General features: G+C 42.5%; 3 protein-coding genes across 3 annotated transcripts; 1 reads left to right on the top strand and 2 right to left on the bottom strand.

Annotated features, from left to right (window-relative positions):
- Nucleotides 1-5,834: 5,834 nt before the first annotated feature.
- On the top strand, nucleotides 5,835-7,509 carry MELLADRAFT_107872 (uncharacterized protein; the record flags this gene model as incomplete). Its single annotated transcript, XM_007411503.1, has 6 exons — nucleotides 5,835-5,916; nucleotides 6,066-6,337; nucleotides 6,394-6,546; nucleotides 7,027-7,082; nucleotides 7,139-7,230; nucleotides 7,328-7,509. 6 exons carry the CDS (start codon nucleotides 5,835-5,837, stop codon nucleotides 7,507-7,509), a joined length of 837 nt encoding a protein of 278 aa, XP_007411565.1.
- Nucleotides 7,510-8,941: 1,432 nt separating this feature from the next.
- MELLADRAFT_64372 (uncharacterized protein) lies at nucleotides 8,942-10,364 on the bottom strand (the record flags this gene model as incomplete). The annotated part of the gene is made up of 2 exons (XM_007411469.1): nucleotides 8,942-10,024; nucleotides 10,116-10,364. The coding sequence occupies 2 exons, from the start codon at nucleotides 10,362-10,364 to the stop codon at nucleotides 8,942-8,944; spliced, it is 1,332 nt and encodes a 443-aa protein (XP_007411531.1).
- Nucleotides 10,365-12,272: 1,908 nt separating this feature from the next.
- MELLADRAFT_107870 (uncharacterized protein) lies at nucleotides 12,273-16,398 on the bottom strand (the record flags this gene model as incomplete). Its single annotated transcript, XM_007411468.1, has 6 exons — nucleotides 12,273-13,771; nucleotides 13,877-14,098; nucleotides 14,209-14,295; nucleotides 14,424-14,604; nucleotides 14,664-15,650; nucleotides 16,210-16,398. 6 exons carry the CDS (start codon nucleotides 16,396-16,398, stop codon nucleotides 12,273-12,275), a joined length of 3,165 nt encoding a protein of 1,054 aa, XP_007411530.1.
- Nucleotides 16,399-17,034: the final 636 nt, after the last annotated feature.

The raw sequence follows: 17,034 nt of genomic DNA, 5'->3' as shown, positions 1-17,034 counted from the left end.
CAACCTAGAATTTGATTCTATGTTGCGCTGCGGTCAGAAAAACCGCAACGCAGGCGCAGCGCAACACGCAACACCTGCGTTGCTGGCCCAGGGTTGCTGGCGTGTTGGCATACTTTAATTTTCATTCTGTGCATACATTTTTGTTTGTATACAGTGAATGTACAAAAGCAGGTCCTAAATTACAAGAGTCAAGTGCCAGTTGTATGTATATAACATAATAGGATTCAAAAATAATATTGACATGAGCTTCCCTTTTGGAGACAATGTAGGAAGAGGTAGGTCAATCATCTTATCTGACAACTAAATATAAGTAATAGTGAGACAATTTTCCTGTTGCGGGCATGCCCGCATAGTGTCTAGTAAAGATCAAATTGTCTGAAGAGATCCTCTGCTCAACATATGCTACAATGATTGTATGCCCCTGTTGCGACTTTGTTGTATTGTGTCATCTATTCTCATTTAAAGCCTAAATGTTCCTCAATCGCAAGCTGGACCAGTGTCGCTGTTCTTCTCTCTCCCTCTCTAACTGACTTACCATCCGTTGCAATTATCATTATTGTGTTCCATATCCATCATTGTTGAATTTGCCTCGCGCTTTGCGATAACTCGCTTGCTCACTACTCATCGCACTCCGATCTTCTGTACGGCATCGGTAGTATGCCATTAGTGTAGAAGAGGATCCAAACCAGCTGAATAGGAAGTTGACGTACAGAAATTGTAAAGAGAGACACATGTACCGAACATTTCAGCCCCGCACCATAGCTACCCGTAATGACATCAGCGATTTCGCGGTCAACAATGTTTCTCAACCTTGGGAATATCTGTCATCTTTTCAACGCCGAGACTGTCTTATCTCAATGCCACAACTCGCAGTCCGAGCCCAATGGGAGAATAACAAGAACTCCATTCTGCTACGATTTCAAAATGAAATCCCCCATAGACTTGGTGATTGTAACGACGTATGTTCAACGTGCGACGCACTGCATTGGGCCAAGGAGAGGACTCGGGATACGGCAAACACTGGTCCCTCCACATATCCTACATGTTGCCAAAGTGGGAAAGTTCTTCTACCAGAACACTATTTCAATTTTCCGCCTGTTCCCGAGTTTTTACAAAAATTGTATACTGGTGACGATGCGCGTAAGTAAAGAGTGTTTGTGATTGGTGTGAATTGTATTAATTTATGCCTTTCCTGCAAATAGGCAGCAAGAATTTTCAACAGAATATTCGAGCCTATAACAACTGTTTATCTTTCACATATCTCGGTGCCGAAGTCAATCACACAGTCGATGGACCCGACGGGGTGCGATGTTTCAAAATCCAGGGTGCATTATATCACAACATGGGTCTTATGTTACCAAGGCCCAGAAGTGACCCAGCCTTTGCACAAATTTACGTGCTGAGTAATCAGCTCAAGAACAAGGCTGCACACCGAAAGTCCATGTCCCGGTCGAAGGACCTCGAAGAGGATATCATCGCCGAAATTCAGGAATTCATGTACGATTACAATCCTTACGCAAGGCAATTCAAAATGGCAGAGCAAATCCTTCAAGAATCACCAACAAAATCGATCTCTCTGAAATTGAAATCTATTCCGCCGACTGCAACTGGCGCTGAAGGTCACGATCTCCGTACCTATTGTCGGCCTACAACTGAAGAGGTAGCTATGATTGTAGCCGGTGGTGGCGACGTTGGAGAAAGAGATCGCGACCTTATACTTCATAGTGAAAATGGCACCTGGGAAAGAGTCTCTGAGCGGCACACAGGTTATCTGCCTTTACGTTATCCGGTGCTGTTCCCCTGGGGACAGGTTGGCTACGACGAGTACTACCGAGTACCTACGCCAAATAGTGAGTTGAATAATGCAAATGTTCTTACACGCTGCTGACGCTGAATTGGCATTGACAGACGACGGAGATACTGTTACTTCTTTGCAATGGTTTGCATATCTTCTCTTCCAGCGCGGAGATGAGTTTTTGCCTATACTCGCCTCAAGAATGCTGCTACAAGAGTTCTCTATCGATTTGTATGCGTGCGTCGAGAATCAAAGACTCCGTTGGTTTAGACTGAATCAGGATGTACTCTACGCCGAGCTCTACTCCGGAGCCAAAGAATCTCTCGGCAGGAACGATTTTAAGATTGGAAGGCGTGTTATTCTACCAGCTGGACACATTGGGGGAGCACGAAATATGGTACAACTTTATCATGACGCGATGGCGCTGGTCCGCCACTTTGGCCAACCGTCATATTTCATCACAATGACGGCAAATGACAACTGGTCCGAAATTCAATCTCAATTGGCATCTGGGCAGACCGCGATGGATCGACCCGACATAATGACACGGGTCTTCCAATTGAAAATGAAGGCGATGATGTGATGTGTCACTAAAGATGGCCGGCTTGGCACCTGTCTCTCACACGTCCGAACAATTGAATTCCAGGGTCGAGGTCGCCCTCATGTTCACTTCATTCCAATCATGGAACCTGCTTCATGCCCACGAACTCCGGATGCAGTTGACTTGGTTGTACAAGCAGAAATCCCGGACCGCGACGCCGAACCCGATCTGTGGGCCATTGTCACAAAATCGATGCTGCATGGACCGTGCAAGGTCGATGGGAGCTGTTGGCGCAATGGAAAGTGACGGTTTGGTTTTCCAAAAGAGTATGCTGAAGAAACGACAATGACAGATGACACCTACCCCAACTATCGTCGACGCAACAATGGACGAACCTTTGTTAAGGCGGGGTACACTTACACTAATCGCGATGTCGCGCCTTATAATCCGTACCTGCTGTTGCGATTCAACTGTCACATAAATGTTGAAGTGGCATCAAGCATGCAGTCCTTGAAATATTTATATAAGTACATTACCAAGGGGCATGACCGTGCCGCTTTGTCAATAACCGCCGAGAACAAAATCGATACCTATGTGGATGGTCGAACTCTAACTGGCACAGAAGGTTAGTGCCAGATTAAACATTTGTAAATCGAGCAAGATTGCTAATCTGTATGGTTAACTCCAACAGCGTGCTGGAGACTGTTTGAATTTTGGATGTCATTGCGCTTTCCAGCAGTGCAAAAGTTGGCAGTCCATTTGCCTCGCGAGAATACTGTGTACTTCAAAAACAAATGGTTGCTGAAAAATCAAATGGCGTCAGGCAAAGCAGCAAGAACAACGCTGACAGAGTTCTTCGCGTTATGCAAACGGGACACGAAGATCAAAGGAGGCAAGGAGAGTGTCAAAACGTTGACGTACCCTGAAATTGTCGATAATTTTTCGTGGGACAAGGATCAGAAGCGTTGGAAACTTCGTGTCCAAAGTTCAAAAACCATCCCACGTGTTTACTACGCCAGCCTCGGCCAGGGGGAGCAATACTTCATGTGGTTGCTGCTTATGCACGTAAAAGGACCGACATCATTTGAAGATTTGCAAACTGTCGATGGAGTCATCCACCCAACGTATAATTTGGCCGCTGTGGCGCAAGGTTTACTCTTAAACGACGATCACTACATTGCAGCGATGGACGAATGCGCCAGAGTGCACAGTGCGTACCAACTCCGAGTGATGTTTGCAATCATCCTAAAATTCGGACCACCGGCCGATCCACTTAAAATTTGGAATCAATTTGCCGTGTATCTGTGTGACGATTGTAAATATGCAATGTTGCAATACCATCCAATGGAGCTTCCGACCGAAGAAATGGTTACGGCGTTAGGGCTGTGTCGAATGGCTGTTGCGCTGGAGGAAGTAAGCATGACGTTACTGGGAGCAGGGCTGCCCCAACCAAATAAATTCATTTTAAGGTCATACTCGGCGTCGATAGACCTGGACGAAGAAGACGAAGTTACTGCCGAAGAAAGTGAAATAATATTGGAAGGTTCCCTCGATTTGATGAACAACGACCAACTTGAAATCTTTCGAAAAATCAAACACGACATCGCTACACAAAGAGCTACCTTGCACTTCTTGGATGGACCGGGGGGGACTGGAAAGATGTTTTTGTTAAATGCCATTTTGCACTATTGTAACGCGTTGGGACACGAAGTTGCAGCCGTCGCCTCTTCGGGTATAGCAGCTCTTATTCTACTCAAAGGTATAACCGCACATTTGTGCTTCAAAATACCTATCAATGCGGACGACAATTCAAGATGCAAGCTGTCAGGTCGAGACGCGTTGAGTAAGCGGTTAACCTCGCTGAGACTGATAGTCTGGGATGAAATTTCGATGCAAAATAAAGCGGACATCCACTGTGTCGACCGTGCTCTACGCGAGCTTCAAGGTACAGACACTGCCTTTGGTGGTATAATGGTCCTCTTCTTGGGCGACTTTCGGCAAACACTGCCGGTAGTTCCTAGAGGCACAATCGGCGCCCAGGCGGAAGCTTCTTTGAGATGTTCCTATCTATGGAACACTTTGAGACGGCACCGTTTGACTCTCAACGTTCGTCTAACCAGTGCAAACGTAACCTCCAACGTCGCGAATCAAAACATTGAGTATGGACAATGGCTGTTACAAGTAGGTTCAGGAGAATTACAATCTGAGACCGAAGAGGATATTACGCTCCAACATATTGCACACAAAACAGTCCCATCAACAAAGACCTACGATGAAGAAGTGGCATTAAATTTGTACAGTGAAGCAAATTCTTTGATTGAGGAGGGACGATGGGCTGACCTCGGGACGTACTACGGGGAGCGATGCATCATCACACATTTAAACAAATACGTAGCAAACGTCAATGACGAGGTCATGGATCACTTGAGAGGTGAAGTATTTTACTCCGACTCCATCGATTCTAATGACAATGCTACGACGTGTGAACCTTTAACACCCAAAATGCTGAATAGCTTTATAGTGCCAAATTTTCCGGTGCATTCATTAAGGTTGAAAGCCGGTATGCCAATCATATTACTGCGCAACCTGAACATGAAACGGGGCCTATGTAATGGAACGAGAATGGTTGTTACCCACGTCGGGAGGAGGATACTGTCATGTCGGATTATAACGGGAAGCCGAGTGGGCGACTTAGTAACCTTGCCAAGGATCAATTTGCACCATACAGGAGGGTCATCGTGCCCACTCCCTTTCTATAGGTTCCAATACCCGATTGCTCCAGCTTTTTGCATGACTGTCAACAAGTCACAAGGGCAAAGTGTCAATAACGTTGTGGTTTTTTTACCAAGTCCAGTGTTTTCCCACGGACAACTCTATGTCGCGCTGTCGAGATGCACACGCGCTGATAAAATTATGGTCTGCATGTCAAAGGACATCAAAAATGCAGAGACTAAAAATATCGTATTCCATGAAGTGTTATTGTAATTACTGTATCGCTGTTTTGTGTTTGTAGTCAAATAAAATACACAGTGTTGTCAAACTGCCGGTCGCAAGCTATCTGTGCCTGAGTATACATTGTGATCGCGACACAATGAATGAATGACATCTGTTATTTGCCGCAAAATACGAGATGGCAATGATTGACGGGCCAAAATGGCAGATGGTGGGATGACTCGAAATCGACAAACCCCAACCAATGCATTGGGCCAAGAAGCAAATTGCAGCACTCAGTGATTGATGTCAATGGCAGTCAATTGCACGCCATGTGTCGCATGTGGCGGATGGCTGAAGGCCGGGCAGCTTGCGGCAATTCAGGCCGCTGGAATACGAATCATAAAGATCAGCTCCTATGGAAAATGGCTGCAACAAGGGCACGATGGATTACAAAATAGATATAAAAAGACTATCAAACAACATAGTACATTGGAGCACTTTAATCCCAATAAGCAGAGAAAACAAATACAACTGATTTCAACACGAGCATAATTTGCGCCGACCATGACAATTTTGGAAGGAATAAGACGATACAAACAAATGCCTTTACGCTGCACAGGAATTTTCCAATTAAGTGACGAGGTAAGTAATCTATACCACTTTGGGTTCATCACCAGCGCTGATATTCTGTGTAGATTATTGGATTTCGCAGGAGGGACAGGATCCGCGTAGGGTATTGATCAGAAGCAATCGTTGAGGGGGGGTTGATCACTCATATTCCATTTGCAATCATAGACGAGAGCGGCGAAAAGATGTTACAGTTGTCGCAGTACTACAAGCTTGATGGCGAGATTGTCATGGACAATTTCACAGCGCAGCAGAGGTTGTTTCTGTGCCGCGACTCAGTGGTTGCGATCAACGAAGAGCGTCTTGAACCCGTTGACCGTATTGGGGCGATCACCTTTATTGGCAAAAGAACGGTGATTTTGACCAAAGAAGTAAAAGCGACGAGTGGGGAAGAGGGTTTCAGCGTAGCACGTCTTCAGCACCGCCAATGGGATATGACGGTATGCGTCAAACAGTTGTATTGAATGTTTACGAGTTTGCTGACGGACGAGTGCAGGTGTTGACATGGGTGGATTTCACAGCGGAATACGTATACGATCTACAGGCGTTGGGCAAGGACAAAGCGGCGCTCATTGCTAAGGACAATGTGGTGCAGTTGACCGGACAGGGAAACAGTTGGTCGGATTGGCACGGAGGCTGGATCATCATGGTGAGTGAGGAATCGCTCCTACTTGGATGGTAAGCTAACATCCGACGCAGGTTACCAATGTTTCGTTAGTTCGGAGCGGTGTTGTATGAGGAGCAGGTATAGCATGATGACGGTGGCAAGGGAGCCAGATGGCATGGCTGCGATAGTGATAGTGATTATACGTGCAATGAAATGAGTAGTTTGCAAGACCGAGTGTAGCAAATGAACGACGCTGAGATCCGTGAAAACACTGAGGGAGAGGCTGTAAAGTGAAGAGTGTGTGATGATGTGTGCTGCGGCTGTGAGTTGTGCACATGGCAGCCCTTGAGATGACCGCTATTCAGAATGCCGCCGTCAGCGCACTACGAAAGTGAGGTGGCCGTAGCGTGCAGAACCGCTAATCGGGCTTCAAAGTTAGCCAAGAGACACGGAGATGACGTCGGCTCCCGATGACAACGGTACAGCAATTCGAAAGGCAGACACTTTCTGCTGATCAAAAAGACTTCTAACTTTGAATCAACACTGTCAACGATAGCGGAGCGTCAATTGACACCTGGGTAAGTGGAAACTTTAGCGAGGCAAGACTTTGGTGGATAGGGCTAACGTGTGGCAGTATTACAACATCGAGATATCGTAGACGTCAAAGAGGCAGATCCGGCGCAAAAGTAGGAGATTTTTTAGCAATCGAGAATTGGAATCATCATTGTAAGTTTTACATATTTCAATGTGAATGAGCAGCGCATCATACAATGATACTCATGCTGTCGTTGGGTCAGTCATATGTCCTTGACGTCAAACATAGTCAATGGGAGAGGTGGGAGAGTGGGAGTACGGAGCTCGCCCGTCAACAATGATCTCGGGCGCAGCCGCAAAACGATGGTTATAGGAGGGAAGTTGTACTTTAAGACCATTGAGTATCAATCGCGAGGCGCGCCGCACGTCATGTGGGTACTCTGTGGGCCTAGCCGGGGGATGATACGTTGATCTGCAAAAGTAATGTCTCATGCAGTTGTCTACTTGGATACGGTGCTGGACTTTGTATGACGATGGATAAGCATTAAAGTGTCAACATTTAGGCAGAAATCAATGTGCAATATAATGTAATTGGTCATTTGGTGCTTGAAATTGACTGAACGGGTATCTTGACTATGTATGCGTTGGATCGCGAAACTACGAATCGTCATTGAGCAGTTGATGCACAGCGGGACGTTGAGAGGGCCGAAAGGGCGGCGGGCCGCCCCCAAAGCTCTAGTTATGATCAGTTATATTGATGTAAGTGGGATCATGTAGAGGTCGAGATTGAAGAATTGAAGAAGAAGCATCTATATTTGTATCGCTCATAATGAATGCGAGTCAAAGGAATGTATCGCATGTCATCAAAACGAACAAATCTTTGTATCACTCAATTTTGATGTGTTTCAAAGTATTGTATTGCTCAGGGATTTTTATCGTGTGGTCACATGAGTGATGTTTAGGCGCATTGCGCTTGAATCACTGAACTTGCCTTGCGATGTACAGCCCTTTGCAGAATTGATGACTTTGGAGAAAAAAAAACCTTGAGTTTTCAAAAAAGAAACCTCGAGTTTTGTCAAAAAGTGACCGAGTTTTTTCAAAAACTGGGCAAGAACTTGGTTCAATTGATCGATATAACACTCACGAACAAGAGCTCGCTCAGTTTTTGAAAAACTCGATGAGTTTTTGAAAAAAACTCGCAGGTTTTTTTTGAAAACTCAAGTGTTTTTTCTTTTTCCAAAGTCATCAATTCTGCAAAGGGCTGTACCATCACAACTCATTCTTGTCACTTTCAGTCTTGCGACTTGAAATTGCAAGACAAATTCAATTGCTTCGTCAACATGCTCTATGAAGTCGCACATTCATCATATCGCATTGGCAAAGTGTGATTTTCCCTCGCTGGTATCTAAGCCATGTACTGGCATATACACCTGTGAAGTGAAAATGTTGGCGGTGAGTGGTATGGGGATATGATGTGAATGTGTCCAACTTTCTATGAGAAGTTGAGATTGGTGATGATCTGATCTGATCAATGTTTTTGAAAACTCAAGATAGTCAAAGCAGCTGAGAAGCTATAGTCCAGTCAATAAACAAGTTCTGGATGACCTGTCAAGGAATTGATCAACTCGTTCCATGTAAATTATGTATGTCGAGATATCAGATTTGTTGAGCACAAATCCCTCAGGAAAGTTGGGGGAATCTGTTTTGCTCATGGAAGTTGTAGATGATTTTAGGTAAAACCAATCATCTTCTTTGAGCACGTAACCATTTTCAACATCAGGTTAATCAAGTACCATCATTTAAAAATGAGCAGATCTCCAAACGAATATTTTTTGTATGAACATTTTAGGTGTTGTTATTTGAACCACAGCGCATCGCTCTTTGTCAAAGTTGTCAAATAGGATCAAACGGCCTCGTCATCAATCTCATCATCGGTTTCGTTATCGATCAAGAGTTTGATTTTGAAAGAATTCCAAATTTCGTTCACGTCCATCTTGGCTGGCTTTTTCCAATTCGCAGTAAATATTGATGAACGAAAATCCAGAACCGAGAGCTTAGGCCAGGTACATCTAGACAAGTACTGCTTCATTGAGTGCCATTCTTCATCATCTGCATGACACTGATAATGAAAGGCTTCTACACTTTTACAGTTTTCAAAGCTCATTAGTAGATCCAGGTCTCCACGATGGAGTATGGAGAGCTCTTTGAGAGCCGGGAGATTGAATCGAACTGTCACATGTGGTTCATCTTTGAAATGATGTAGTATAAGACGAAGCTTAGTAAGAGATGGGGCCGAACCGCTGAGTAGTCCGTGCAATACGCGAGGTGACAATCTGTCACAACCAATGACTTGGAGATTCTCAAGTTGCGGAGGCCAAGAGCTGAACAAGGTCCAAGTTCCATCCACGTAAGTGAGATGTTCCATACGCAATTTGCGAAGGTTCTTTTGCTGGCCCAGGCTCCATTCGAAGGATTCCTCCATGGCTGGTCTTTGCCTGAATTCAAAGCCACAGAGTTCCAAGGATACAAGAGATGGTAATCGTTGGAGGATGTTGACCACATATTCACTTGTAATACTATCATTTGGACAGTGCGTCAGTCTTAAGTCTTGGAGTTGAGGGACTCTCCAGAATGGCACGTGCAAGCTCGCTGTAATATGAGAAATCCATTCTTCATGGACGTGCGAAGACTCCGGGACAATCACGGATATCGACACTAGAGAAGGACACGCTTTGAATAACTTCTCAATGTTATACAGTCCGATTCCGTATTTTGGTCTGTATGACCCCACGCCATGTTGTAGTTTGGGTATAACACCTGTATTATCGTAAGAACTCCTTTTACTAAGGATTTTATGGATATCGCCAACCAACTGGTCGTCTTCCAGTTGAACTTCCAGAGATTTTACTAAGTGTCCATGCCTCAAGAGTATGTTGTTTGTCCAAAGTGTAATAGGAGCAGGAAGGGTGCTCGGGAATTGAATGTGCTGAGAGATTCATTGGATGAAATCAAGAAAGCACATTAGACTCTGCAGGTATATATGGGGATCAAGACTGGGATTCATGTAAAAAACATACCTGCCATAACTTAGGACAACAAAGCCTGTGAAACCTTCGATTGACCACGGCGAGGTTTTGGAAGGTATTGAGAATCGGTGGACCAGAGTGATTCAGGTATACTTCATATGGCACACCTTTGAGTGAGTTCTGTACTACTAAGCCCTCTTTTCTTGTCTTGATACAGTAATTCTCGTGATGACAAGGCTGGTAGTGAACCATGTTCACAATGTTGTCCAAAATTTCTTCAGGAAAATCAGCACGAGCCATGATGCATTGATTTGATTGATTTGATTGAAATCGACCCATCAAGATTTAGATCCTCTTGGAGTTCTTGGTCAATGGACCAGAATATCAAGTTGAAGATTCCTTGGTTTAACTTTGGATCGTACTTGTGAAACTCTTGTTGAAGGTAGTCAGTAGACCCCGAAATGTTTCGTATCATAACCTTTAGCTCTCGTTCCCATACACTGAAATTGTCGCCAGTCTTTTTTAGCTGGGTGATACGTTTTGCGACATCATGAAGTCTGCATATGAAATCTGGGCTGTAAGCCTCGGTTGCGATCCCAGGTTGTGGGTACAGTGATTTGGCGTTCATCACGCTGAGTTCCCTTTTGAATCTTCAATGATCGTGCGACAAGGATGAGTTTGGATAAGATACGAGAATGAGTGTGGGTAAAATACGAGGAAGAGAACGTTTGTATCAAAGGTTGAAAAAAGGTCATCGATGTCCCAGGGGTTTTTTTTACATACAAACCTATACAAACGCAGTGACTCGAGCTACAGTGACAGTCTAATACCACAGACTCATTATAGTTTGCAGCCTGCTTTCTAGAAAAGGTTCATTTGAGCATAGAGAGCTCTTGTTTGTGCTTTATGTCACACTCATAACCTGATTCTGAGCCAGTGTAACAAAATCCCTGCTGACCACCTCTGTCGGAGAAAAATTTGACTTGATACCAAATGAAGTTTGGCAAGGAATCTCCTCAGGTTCCATCTTCTCTGCCTTCTGTCCAAAGAACCCCACCAAGCACTCTGATGATTGATCAACATTGTAACAATACTTTTTTCACACCTTTTTGCCCTCTTCAATTGTGTTATTTAATCTAGTACTCAAGTTCATCAACAAGTTCAAATCTCAACTTTTTGAAGGTTAAAAAGCCAAGTCTGCCAGTGCTGTGAGAACCAGGAGCCTTCACACATAAGAAGTTCAAACCTAGCCAATCCATCTTTCTTTTCAAGAATTACACTCTTGATGTTTGATCTCAGGACTACACCTTGATGTCAACAAATCATACATCTTGACAAACTCCTGTACAACTAGATGAGTAAAAATGATTTTTCCAATTCAGATTTTTGAATGGGTTGAGTTCAGGATAAGCAAATGGGCATATAGAGGCCCCCAAATAGCTCCCAGTAAACATACACCAACAAAAACAGTATATTTTCACTTTGGTTAGTTGTTCATTTTCTCCTGTGCATCAAGGCAACTGAGTCAAGTTAAAACAAAAACCATTTATTAACCATCCTTAACAACTGCAAGGTGTCTGTTGTTTTCCCCTACCAAAAAAATATTGACCTTGTCTTCTTCATTCATCAAACTTTCTCAAACAAATTGTTTACTCAGAAACGATCACAATCTCTTCACATCTGCACATCTTCACATCTTCACTATTCTCTATTCACACTCAAACAAAAAAAAATCCATAAAAATCCATAAAAATCCATACAAAATCACAAAAAAAAATCACAATAAACACATTTCCACATGAAGAGAATATATGTATATACATATAAACCAAATTATGATGATCCTTTGATCATCTTTCCTCCTTGAAAAAAAAAGTCAAACAAAAACTCAAGATGATCTTAAAGATGATGATGATAGGAAAAAAAAAATTAAAAATCAGGATCCAGTCTTTTTAAATGACTCTAAAAAACAACGGTTCCAACTTTTTTTTAACTCCTGCTTCTACTCCAGGAAGAGAAAAAATTAAAAATGCTATGCATATGTGAGAAAAAAATAAGAAGAGAAAAAGAAAAAAAAGAAAAAAAAAAGATGATAGATGCTTTGCCGAAGAAAAAAAAAAAGGAAAAAACAACTAATAAACAACTAATCAACAAAAACAGAAAAACAAAAAACAAATCTCCACAGATTCCCCCATGAATTTCCCTGTTTCAAATCTCATCACTGACACTTTTCCTTTTATTATTAGTTTGATGTTGACTAGTACCACTAACAAGACTATTAGCACCATAATTCCATTGTACATTACCTAAAACAGACATAGTAGATTGTCGATTGATTTTCTTTTTTTCTAAATCTACTACTTTTCTAGGACTGTTTGATGGAAATGTAGGTTCCTTTCTGATAGTCACTTCTTCTTCTTCTTCCTCATATTCTTCAATATGACTTGCAAGACTACTCGCCCCACTTGGTTTACGATTGTGATGAAATGATTTCTTCATCCCTCCTGCTCCACCTTGAAAGAAACACGATCCTGTTGTACCAGTAGAGGGCCTGGGTATGGTGGGAGAAGCACTGGAAACATACGAAGACTTGAGTGAGGAGTTAGAAAGAGATGAATTGAGTAATTCAGATGAACGTTGTCGATAAAGATCTGCGATAGGCGTTCGACTCGATCTCAGATCGCGTTGGTGTTGATCCGGAGACAGAGAGGGACCTGCTTTGTAGGATCGATGTTGAGTGGGTCCGCATGGTTCGTGATCGATTTCAAATGAGGTAGTAGTATTGAAGTTAGAACTGTAAAGGTTTGCTTTCGAGGAAAATGATGGATGATGTGGGGATGTATGAGAATGGGTGGAATCACCTGCGCGAGAAGAGATTGAAGGTGAATAAGGCGTTGGAAAAGACATGGCAGTGGTAAGGGGGGTAGTGGGTGGTGATTGAACCATGAACTGGCTCATCGAGTCTTGTAAGGCTGATGCAGAAGGTGTGATGGTGGGTAGGCAAGATAACGCGATGGGAGCGCTAGTCTGAGAATGAGTTTGACCTCGCATCGGTTCCTGTTGGACAACACTATCGTGGGTTCCGCTGATCAGATCTTGTGCAACCCTTGGAGGAGCCATCCGATCTGGTTTTGCAGTCGTAGACATCTTCGATTTACGCTCGTTGGTTCCAAAATACTCCTGAAGGCCTTGTAATGGGGAACGAACACCAAGAAATTGAGAGACAGTCGGACTCGATGATCTTGACTCTGTTGGAATTTGACCATTGGAGATCAAAAGCTGAACAGGTTGGTTCAAGCGTGCGGCAGACGTTTTAGGCCGACGTGGAAATGCAAAATAATCCTGAGGTCCATTGTGGATGGGTGGGGATCGACTGGCTAGGAATTGCTGAGCAGTGGAAGCGGGTGAGGGTAGCTGTCTGGGTACACTGGCGGACGATCCAGGGAGAATGCTAGCGCCAGGGGATCGTATTGTACTGAGTTGAGGAGAACTTGCTGCTCTCGAGGTTGGGACGTGAGGTAACCTTTCTGGGCCACGAACACTGCTAGGAACCGGACATGCATCTTTGAACAGCGATTCTCGATGCTCGACAAGCACTTGAAGGAAGACAGGTGTGAATTTGAGGGTAGGTGATAGGATCAATCTCAGATTATCCAACGTCATTCGATTAGTGGAAGAGGATTGGGAAAGGATCGAGAGATGATTGGCTGTGTAGGAACGCGAGGGTCAAACAGAGCGTAAGCAGTGCACAGAAATAATATTGCGTATTTATTGGACATTCTTGGGACCTCAGCACAGTCATATTCACTCACCAATGGCGCGAAGGAGATACCAATTTGGAGCAGGCAGTCTTTTGAAAATCGAACTCAAGTCGTTGACGCATTCCGTAATAGGGACCTGGGCAGCTTCAGCTGAGGTGTCATGATTACTGCTTTGTCCCGAAGATTCAGTCGATGGGTGACCAGATTGAATGTATCTTTTGACGATTTGAGTAGTCTCAGCTTCCAATTCACGCGTCAGAAGCGAATCGGGCACTTGATAACCGTCAAATGCAGAGGATTAGGAAGTATGTGAAGCATGATTAGGATATTTAGACTTTCGTGGTTTGAGATGATATATCGATAGTTGAAAGAATCATGCTCACATTCTCTGAGCCACAGTTTGAATGTGGAAGCCACTGCATGAGGATCCAAAGCACCAATGGTATGTTTACTAAGATCAACGTCACAACCTGTCAAACAAATGACGACATCAGATGACAGAACAGTGGGCCAATCGGAGATTAGTCGAGGATCTCGGTGAATTATATATAAAGAGTGGTGATATGGTTTGAAGAAATCTTAAATCTCATGTACGCACCAGCGTCAAAAAGTACCCGAAGTTTCTCTACATCAGTAGATCTACCAGGAATGCGATAAATCCCTTCTTCCTTCGGACCGCTTTGATTGAGATAATCAAGACATCGAACTGCAATTGCTGGCATCCATCGATCACTCTCATTCAGGGCAGCCGGTGGAGTGTGCGATTTTGAGCTAGATGACTATTTTAACGTGTAAGCAAGTATCGAGGTTGAAATGAAAGCAATAAAAGAATACTTACTGATGGATGACGAAGGACTGGATTGGCTTCAAGACAGGAAATGAGTGGTTGACCAAAGGTGAGACCTCTTCGATTAGGAACTTTGATACCTAGGATATTAGCAGGTAATTTGATAGACGGAGGTAAGACTGGATTACTCAAGCCATCAATAGATTTAGCTTGGCGTTCTAGCGGAGGAGGAGCATGAATAGATTGACTTGGAGGTTGACGAGGTGATCCAAAGAGAGATTGAGAAGATTGAGGAGCTGAAGAGGTAGGAGTTTGAGGAGGAGCGGTCGAAGGTGACTGATGATGCCATCGATGAGCAAGGTTTTTACCGATCCCCATAGAAATCCAATTGTGTTTTTCAGATTTAGGAACCCTGTCAAGCAAAGATTTACCAGAGGATGATAGAGTTGATTTAGAATTGGATTGAGAATGAGTTGAGAGATTAGAGTTTGAAGTCTTGTATGCTAAAAAGTGACGCTGAGTGATGAGATGCAATTTAGCACCTAAACCAGATGATTTGAGTTTCTTATTGATAGGTGCTTGGATTTCTTCGTGTTCAATATGAGTAGGAGGTGAAGTGAGAGCGTGAATGGACCTTCTCTTATGCTGTGATGATTGAGTTGGACGTTCTTGACGGTGATAATAGGTGAAAGAAGTGAATGGTAATGAACAAGAAGATTTACTAAATCGATCCTTATAAAGAGTGTGATTCGAATGATGTTCTTGTTGAGTTTGATCTTGAGATTCAGTTACAGATGAAGATGATGAAGATGTATGGATTAAGGGAGGTGGAGTAGAAGTAGAAGATAAATCTTGAGAAGGTGATGAAGCAGCAGTAGTGAATGAAGTGAATGAAGAAGAGTTTGAAGATGATAGAGAAGAGGGTTGATCAACTGGTTGATGATGGTAGTTGTGATGGTTATTGTTGTTATTGTTCTTGATATTAGTAAGTTGAGCTTGAGTACTAGTAGTGGTGGTTGAGCTGGATTGTTCAATTGACTATTTTTTAATTTTAATTTTCATTTTCGGTAAAATGTTGATTGATCAGTTTGTAAAATGAATTCCGATATCATCATCAGCATCATCATCATATAGATTTCATTCAATCAAGGAAGAAATGAACGGATTCATCCAAATCAAAAATGGTTAAATCGATTAAAAGGTAAAAAGAAGTCATCAAATTGTAAAGAAAAAGGATTCCAGATTCCATTCATGATACATTCAGTCCATCATTTCATCGGTTCAGGCCGTAAGTAAGAAGATATTTTTAAAAAAACAGTTAAAATTCGAAACAAGAAGAAAGGAGAAAACCATCATCCCCAAAAAAAGATGGTGGTTGAGGATGATCAGATTTCAAATTCGATTTGGTTGAGTTTCAGTAAAGTGAGATTGAGATTTTCAAATCCAACAGAAGTGTGATCAGATTAAGTAGAATAGTGGTCAATCGGAAATCAAAACGATCGATCGATTGATTGATGACCATCAAAAAATAACAAAAAATCAAGAAAATCAGCATATAGTCCTTCAATCAGGAATCTTTAAATCAATCAAAACAAACCAATTCATCTTGACTACCTCTCAGGTCTTCGTACTCTTGAATCTGATTTGAAAGTAAATTGGATTTTGATTTTTGTTGTTGTAATTTCGATTTGATCGATAATGGAAGGTGTAAAAGTTGAAATTGATTTAGCGAAATCTTAGATTTACGTGAAGGATTTGAAGTTGAACTTGAAGTAGTCGAAATCATTCTGCTTGAAGAGGATGATTTGGTGTTCAAAAAAATAATCAAGAGAAAATCAAAAGGAAAAAAAAAAACGACAAGGACGAAGACGACAAGGAACGATGATCACTTTTGGTTAATTACAACAATGTAAGTCAAAAAAAAGGTAATAAAAAGAATCTGATGAACAAATTGTAGTATGTATGTATCAAATCAACAGATCTAAAGCTATCTAAAGTCTGAGTGAAAGTCGAGAATACTTTGAACAAATCAAGAAAGAAAGCAGAAATAGAAGGATATCTTACATTCTCACTCGAAGGAAGCTAATGATGAACGTCTAAAAGAAAAGATGTCAAGAGAAAGTGTACAACGGAGTTTCTATTCAATGGACCATGCAGACTCCAGAGAGAAAATGAATTCAACTCATAAAACCAGTTTGGAAGTTCAAAATGTTAAACTCAACAAAGTCCCACGCTGAAAAACAAAGACTCCATCGATTTCGGTACCTTTGAAAGGGTTCTTGGTGTTGATTTAAGTACATGATTCCAAGAGATGCCATACGATGATTGGTAAAGAAGATAAAGGCCCAATGATTCAGCGAATTGGTTTCTTTTTGTAAAGAGACCGAAATTCAAATTCATTCACATTCCACTTTTTTCAACT

The sequence above is a fragment of the Melampsora larici-populina genome, assembly GCF_000204055.1.
Source record: "Melampsora larici-populina 98AG31 unplaced genomic scaffold MELLAscaffold_25, whole genome shotgun sequence".
NCBI classification, from domain to species: Eukaryota; Fungi; Basidiomycota; class Pucciniomycetes; order Pucciniales; family Melampsoraceae; genus Melampsora; species Melampsora laricis-populina.
Note: the sequence above shows the minus strand (reverse complement) of the source record. Positions and strands in the feature narration are given on the sequence as shown.